This window comes from Humulus lupulus, chromosome 1 (genome assembly GCF_963169125.1).
Source record: "Humulus lupulus chromosome 1, drHumLupu1.1, whole genome shotgun sequence".
Lineage (NCBI taxonomy): Eukaryota > Viridiplantae > Streptophyta > Magnoliopsida > Rosales > Cannabaceae > Humulus > Humulus lupulus.
Window position 1 is genome coordinate 30,173,806 of NC_084793.1, and position 8,382 is coordinate 30,182,187.

An 8,382-nucleotide genomic window follows, 5' to 3' on the forward strand; every position below is an offset into this window, starting at 1 on the left:
AGAGTAAGCTCGATAACAAGTGTTGGTTGTATACTTGTATAAATTGACATATGATCCCAGATCTGTGATCGGAGTTCAAGCATGAGTTGCAGGCTCGAATACACCAAATCACTGGATGGGGAGGAGGTTATATCTGGAATGATAAGCTCAAAGTCTGGCCAGTCTCAAAAGTGCGTCAACGAAACGATCAACCTCAGTGACACATTTTGCACATGAAAAGATTGTTAGGAAATCCCTATTTCCTAGGGATAATTTATTATCATATATTAAATCCCTATTATCATGAGATATTATGTAATTACCACATTTATAATATTTATTTCAAATTTATTTGATTGACTATAACTTTTCTGGATCGAAGGAAGATATTCTTATGACTAGGTCTATAAATATCCTGAAGCAATTCATTTGTAGACACTCACAAAATTGTATTAGAGAATACTCTCCCAAATCGCCTTCTTGAAAAGCTTTGAGAGAGTAGTGAGAATAATAATAGTGACTCGTGGACTAGGCAGATTTTAACTGCTGAACCACTTAAAAAACCTTTGAATCCTTCTACTATTTCTATATTTGTATTTAGTGCTCTTCATATCTAATGTAACGCCCTGGCTACCCCAGAACAGTTACGGTGAATGGTGGACCGGAAATTTGACTCATTGCCTGAGTCCTTTGGTCAAAAACGTGCTCTAAGTGTAATTATCAGGCTAAGGTATAAAACCAATAAAAAGGGAAATGGAAATTTTCATTACAAACCGCTCTGCAGAGCTAAACAAAACATTTACAAGTTTTTCTCAGTACAAAATGGTCACTACTGTTGTAAAGTTACAGTCCCGCCGACCTAAGCGGCAAAAATAGGGTAAACCCCCTAGTTCCTCTGAGAACACCTTGACCGTGGTGGTCAAGCGGCTGCATATGTACACACCACCACATCAGCTCTCCACTCAAGGCTAGGTGAGCTTCTCTTTCCTTTTACCTGCACCACATAGCACCCATGAGCTAAGGCCCAGCAAGAAAACATAACACTTTATATAAACATTATCAAATGATTATCATTATAACCACACTGAGCTTAAAGCTTCAAACAAATGAGTGAACACCACATGAGGAACGGGTTCTGGTAAACCGCACTGAGTGACTGCCATGCATGTCACTAATTCAAATGGGAGAGTGGCTGCTGAGTAAGCCACTAGCCTCCAAGCGCTTATTTCATTCATCGACCCTTGGGGTCGGTCTGGCATTAATGTTCTTTGAGCCATTCAATGCTGATAATCGATTTGATCAAATCTTGTTGGCTTGCGTGACACACGCTAAGGCCGTCCTGACTAATAAGTCAGCTCAACATGATCAGTGCCCAGTACCACTGCCGAACCTGACTAATAAGTCACAGCTTCACAGTTGATACTAGCACCCTTGCCAAACCTGACTAATAAGTCAGTGCTATGCACAAATGAGCAACATATGCTAAGCATTCCATATACAATCCATGTCCATATTCTCACATCCCACATGCCTCAGGAATATCCATGCATGTCACACTTGGGGTGCAGTTTTCTTACCTTTGATTCGAGCTAGAATGAACAAAAGAACGACCCTTGAGAACGGTTTAGCTTTTAGTCCTTTAGCGGTTACCTAATCACAACACATATGGGATACCATCAATAATCAAGATAATCAAGGGTTCTCAAACCAATATCTAGCCTCCAAGAGATCAATCCAAACTAATCCAAGTAGTAAGGACACTCCCAAGGCCTAAAACTAGGTTCCCGGGGTCAAAACGAGCAAACGGGGCGAAAACAGGGCAAGGGCTGCGGCCCTAGCACCTTGGGCCGCGGCCCCCAGAGTTCCCAGAGGCAAGGGCCGCGGCGCCCAGCAAGGGTAAAGACTCCACCTGCTTCTTCAAAGAAGGGCCGCGGCGCCTCAAGAACAGGGCCGCGACGCTCCACCCTGGGCCATTCCCAACCGCGTTTCTAACACTCCAAAGCCTCCAAAATCATCCCTAACACATTCCCCAATCATCAAAACAAAGTTCCCAAGCTCCCACATGCATCAAAACCCTCAAAACCCAAGGTTCAAACGGATCGGAAACTCAACAATTCACAAAATCAATTCAAAGCTTAAAAACTCGGAAAAACTCAAAACTTAAACTTCGATTACCTTCGATTGGGTTGTTTTCTGTCGAATCCTTCGGTTAAGAAGCTTCTAATCTTTCCTAGGATCACTATGCCTCGATCCTCGCTCGATTCCGACTCCTAGAACTCAAGATTTCGTCAAAAAGGCTTAAACAGTAAAACGGACCTTGAAAAGGGAGAACGGAAGGTTTTCTTATCGTACGTTCTATCTGATAAGCTACTTCAACCTTAAGTAACCTCAAATAAAACCTAATGCTCGGGGTCCCGAAAACACCCCCGGGGACATTATAGTCAAAACCTCCAAAATTCCACCCTGATCTCAAATATTCCCAATTTATCACCAAATGAACATTTCTATTACCCCAAAATTGACCCCGTTATGGTAAAACCGCTAATCCACTAAAAATATCCGTCTCATGTCAAATAGCTCGAATATATCTCCATAATAATGGAATCTCATTCACAAATCAAGTTATGCACCCAAATACACAAATTACCCTCAACGGGCCAAATTACCATCATACCCCTGTAATGAGAAATATGGACTCACATGCATGCATCTCACATCATATCATAATATAATCAACATATACATGCATTTATCAATTAATAACATAATTAAGCAAGTATGGCCCTCCCGACCTACTATTCATGCCGCTAAACACATCGGAGAATTCGGGGCATTACATCTAGGTTGACGAAAAACGGCGTCAACAAATATTATACTAATAAATTAAATAAATAAAAGTATACATAACAAAATAAAAAACCAATAATTTGTCAAATTTAAAATTACAAAATACGAGATGAAATTAACCATAATTAAACAACAACAAAAATATATATATTTTTAAAATATAATATTTAATTTTCATAATGTAGCAATTTAAGTTAAAGTCTATTAATATATATTTTTTACTTGATATAAAATTATTATTAATTACTTTATTATATATATTAATATTAATGTATAAAATTAATATTTACTAATTAGTTAAATTATTTGTTGATGATTAAAAAGAATATATTTTTTTTGAAGTAAAATTTAAAATGAAATTTGAAGTAGTAATTGGAGATAAATTATTAATTTAAAGTAAAAATTGGAAAAAAATAAAGATAAAATAGCAAGCAAGCCGCAATTCCTTAATAATTAAATACACTTTGATTACGAAAATTAATAATCAGGTTTATTTATTCATCTTCTTTCTTTTTTATTAATATATACATATAGTAAGACTCGATTCGAGAAAATAGTCTTGTCATCATATTACACAAGCTTGGGCTAGCTTGCTCCAATCAAGTCTACGTCACTACTCGACGGCATTTTTATTAAGATAAATATATTTATATCTTATATATATATTTATATATATAAACATATAAGTATTATTTGGGTTTATATTTTATGTTGGGATTTTTAAATTATAAATACACATATAATTTAATTTTTTAAATAAAATTTTAAATATTTCATAATTAATATTTTATATAATTTATTTTAATTTATGTAAAAATTAGTTTAATTTAATTAATATTTCAAGGGTGTGTTATGTTTTAGGGTTAATTGAATATATTTTATTTTAGTAGTGTAATATTTAAATAGGAAAATGTAATGTGTTATTATAATTTTCAAGTTTTAATATTTATGAAATAAGTTTCATGTAATTAATAATGACATTTTTACTTAATTGATTAATTAAATAAATAAATGATAAAATAATAAAAAGAATATTTTATTTTATTAAAAAATAATATAATAATAAATAATATATTTTTTGGTGTAATTTTTGGTGTTGTGATTGGAATGGAAAAAAAATATGGTGTTAAGATTCTTTAGTTTTGATGTTAGTGCAACACCATAACAGAATAATGAGTTGGAGATGCTCTAATATCACTGTGTACGATCCTTTCAATAATTTATATATATATATAAGTCGTTGTATACTATAATTAATTAATGATTGGATATATATATATATATATGTGGCATTGTAATTAAAACATTAATATGTATCAGACGTAATTATACAAATTATTTATCATAATGTCTATATTTGCAGTGGAAGTATTGACCAAATTATTTTTCTTACGGAGAAAGTACATTTTATTTATATTTTTGTGTAATTTAGTGTAGTTGTCTATTTCATCGTTAAATCAGTATATATTGTGTGAAATTTGCTTATAATTTGAGTATTTTTACCACAAATATTTCTTAAATTAGGTACTTTCGCCGCAAACATTTTTTAAATTTGATACTGTTGTCGTAAATATATTTTTTATTGAGTACTTTTGCTTACGTGTCACAAACGAACTTACCAGTGAAAACTGATGGTTGTACCAACCAACACTAAAATATTGACAGAATATACTTTTGATGCTAAAAAAATAACATGAGTACGTAAGTGCTACAACTATAATAATTTAAGTACTTTCGCCAAAAATAACCCTTATTTTATCATACTTATTATATTTTAAAAACGGAGAGTAATTTATTGATATATATAGATATATAAGGTGGTGGTAATATATAATATATTATAACTATTTAATGATTGGATATATATATGGATATATATATATATATATATATGGATATGAATTTATATGTGGCAATTGTAATGAAAATAAAAGTGCTGAACCGACACATTATCGACCATGGAAGGAAGTTGCATGGACACGTCAACGCGTACACGTAAGTGTATAATAAAGTCAAACTTTGACGCCTGTTCAGATCTCAATTATATCTATAAATACAATGGTAGTATAGTCAAGAGCTTCTAAATTCTCTTATTATACCACTACCGAACTATATCGATCACGTTTTTATTAGTTTATATATATGAACTGCTACCACATACTAGCTAACTCTGAAAATCATCGTATCAACCAAAAATGGCGAAAGCTTATTTCATAAAGACGTTATTTTTATTCCTATATCGAATTCTTTTTCGTAAACTAAAAAGCTTACGAAGAAGTCTGAGCAACAGCCCTTTATTTAGCCAGTCTTCGAGCTTTAAAACATACCAAAAGTACCCTTCTCTTTCTCATAGATTATCATCAGATCTGACCAACTCAACTATGATGTTCAATATGGAAGGAGCTTTGTTAAGGTCTTCTTCTTTGTTCCCATACTTCATGCTTGTGGCCTTCGAAGCCGGAGGTCTCTTTAGGTCAATTGTCCTTTTACTTTCCTACCCTTTTATCTGTTTGTTAAGCCAAGAAATGGGGTTGAAATGGATGGTCATGATCTGCTTTTTTGGGATCAAGAAGGAGAGTTTTAGGGTTGGTACGGCTGTGTTGCCTAAATTTTATTTAGAAGATGTAGGGTTTGAGATGTTTGAGTTGCTTCAAAAAGGGTCAAAGAGAGTTGCGTTGACCAATTTCCCCGTTGTCATGGTTGAGAGCTTCTTGAGGGACTATTTGCAGTTTGATTGTGTTGTTGGTCGAGAGCTTAAGGTCTTTCATGGCTACTTTTCGGGACTCATGGAAGATGACAACAAATATATTCCTTCAAATATTTTGGAGGAGAATTTGATCACCACCGTCGGTCCTGATATTCATGATCATGATCATGATCATCATGATATGATTGGCGTCACCAACTTCAATGCTACTTTTTCTCACAACGAACTCCTCTCTTGTTGTAAGGTATGCTCATTAATTGATAATTAAGTGCACTTTTGTATGTATGAATATTAAAATACCTTGCTTTATCGCTAAAAACATAGAGCATTCATTGCAAATAGTCAAAATGTAAAATATATATATATATATATATATATATATACAGCTAAAAGACTTAAGGTTTAGTTAACATTGTTTTGTTTTCTGGTTTTTAAAATTGTGTTTTTTCATAAATAAAAATAAAAAATAATTTTTGTAGTTTAAAAAAAACAACAGATATTTGGTTAAAATAATTTTTTAGTTTTATTTTTTTACAAAAATTAATAAATATATTTACAAGGGGATTTTTTTTTAAAAGTTTATAATAAATAATGAGATAAAGTAATGTAAAAGAAAAAATGATGAAAAATAAGGAGAGAAATTTTGAGGAATAAAAATTGAGAAATGACAAATTGATGCAAGAAAAAAAAAGAGAAAAAGTGATGCGAGAGAAAATAATGACATAATAAATTATGAGAGAAAAATTAAGGAGAGATAAATTAATAAGAGAAAAAGTGATGTGAGATAATAATAATTAAAAAAGTTATATAAGAAAAAAAATTGACAAAAAAAAAATTTAAGAACTAAAAACGACTATTGTTTTTCTCAATTTCTTTTTTTTGTTTTTTGAAATTTTGTTTTTACAAATTGTTTTCTTGTCAAACACCTTACTTATTTTTTTTTTAGAAAAATAGTTTTTAAGTTTTAAAAACAAAAAATAGTATTTTAGTTAAGGAGTCAAACACAATCTTAATATCTTCTCTGCTCCTCTAAATATTTACTTAGCTTAGTACTAATTCCAATAATTTCTACAATGTAGCGAATTTAAATATTTTTTTAAATATTTTTTTCCCATCTCTTTCCCATAATTAGCTATTTTTTATTTTAACTATTAAATAATATTTGTATAATGTAAAAATATATATAGATAACTTATGTATGGTATAAGGAATGAAAAAAAATGTTTGTTTTGATGAAATATTTTGAAGATTATATTTAAGAATTTTTTTTATTATCTATGGAATTTTTTATTAATTTATAAAAAAGAGAAAAAAAAAAATATTAGTGTCCCTGTCAATCTCAGCGCTTGCTTCGGCGAGTGGGGTATGTACTTTCACCATATATATAGACATGCTTATATATATAAATATTTATATATTCCCAGTTGGCACAATCATTTCTGTTTTTTTTTTTCTTGGGTTTTAATTCCAACTACTTTTGTCGCTTAAATTACAGGATGTATTCTTTGTGAGTGAAACGGACAAAAAGAATTGGCAAACCCTCCCAAGAGAGAGATACCCAAAGCCACTTATCTTCCACGACGGTAGATTGGCTCTAAGGCCCAGCCCACTTGCCTCTCTAGAAGCCTTAATGTGGGGCCCAATTGGATTTACCCTTGGCTTGGTCAGAATCATCGTAGCCTTGTCACTGCCCTACGATATCTCCAGCCCTATACTCGCTTTTAGTGGGCTTTGCTTGACAACTAAGAAGCCCAGCACCGAGGGCCCACTCAATCCCAACTGTAAACCCAAAGGGGTTGTCTACGTGTGCAACCACAGAACGTTGGTGGACCCACTTTACATAGCTTTCTCGTTAAAGAATAACCTCACTGCTCTCACCTATAGTCTAAGTAGACTCTCTGAGATCTTAGCACCAATCAGGACCGTTCGATTAACGAGAAACCGTGATCAAGATTCAAAGAAGATGGAAGAGCTGTTGAGCAAAGGGGACCTTGTGGTGTGTCCCGAAGGAACCACATGTAGAGAGCCATACCTCCTTAGGTTCAGTCCGCTCTTCTCGGAGATTGCTGACGAGATTGTCCCTGTGGCGGTGACAACCCATGTCAGCATGTTCCACGGTACGACTGCGGGAGGGCTCAAGTGTTTGGACCCAATCTTCTTTCTCATGAACCCTACGCCCATCTACACCGTCCAATTACTCGAGAAGATATCGGGGCTCTCCACGCGTCATGACTGTAGTAAATCAAGGTATGACGTGGCTAATGAGGTGCAGAGTGAACTGGGTAAGGCTTTGGGGTATGAATGCACGGCACTAACTAGGAGAGATAAATACTTGATTCTGGCTGGAAATGAAGGGGTTGTAACTTGTACAAAATAGAAATTTATTATCATTTAAAAAAAAAAACGAAAGAAAACAAAAAATAGTTTATTTGTAATATTAATAAATTATGATTATCAACTGTACCCAATAAATAGTGTTTTTTGTTTTCTTTTGTGCGAGGATACATGTGTGCATGTGATTTGATAATATATTTATTAATTGCTACTTTTTGTTACTATAAATTCTTCTATAGTATTTATATATTGATGTGCTCGTCTTCTACCTCCATGAATATCATTAAATTTTAGGCTCACATTTTCAAAAGAGACAGCTCACACAGCTTTATTCTTTCTATGTAATATAGGAATAATTTATGTGTTATAAATAAAATGAGTAATCATTTGTGTACACAAATTATACCTAAATATTATACATATTTATGAGCCAATTTTTTTCAACCAATCATATTTATTTAAGATGAGTCCTGCTAAGTAAAAGTGACTTATCACGTAAGTGTGTATAATATTTA

General features: G+C 32.7%; 1 protein-coding gene across 1 annotated transcript; it reads left to right on the plus strand.

Annotated features, from left to right (window-relative positions):
• Positions 1–4,914: 4,914 nt before the first annotated feature.
• On the plus strand, positions 4,915–8,095 carry LOC133790353 (probable glycerol-3-phosphate acyltransferase 3). Its single transcript, XM_062227964.1, has 2 exons — positions 4,915–5,777; positions 7,029–8,095. The coding sequence occupies exons 1-2, from the start codon at positions 5,022–5,024 to the stop codon at positions 7,908–7,910; spliced, it is 1,638 nt and encodes a 545-aa protein (XP_062083948.1). The 5' UTR covers positions 4,915–5,021; the 3' UTR covers positions 7,911–8,095.
• Positions 8,096–8,382: the final 287 nt, after the last annotated feature.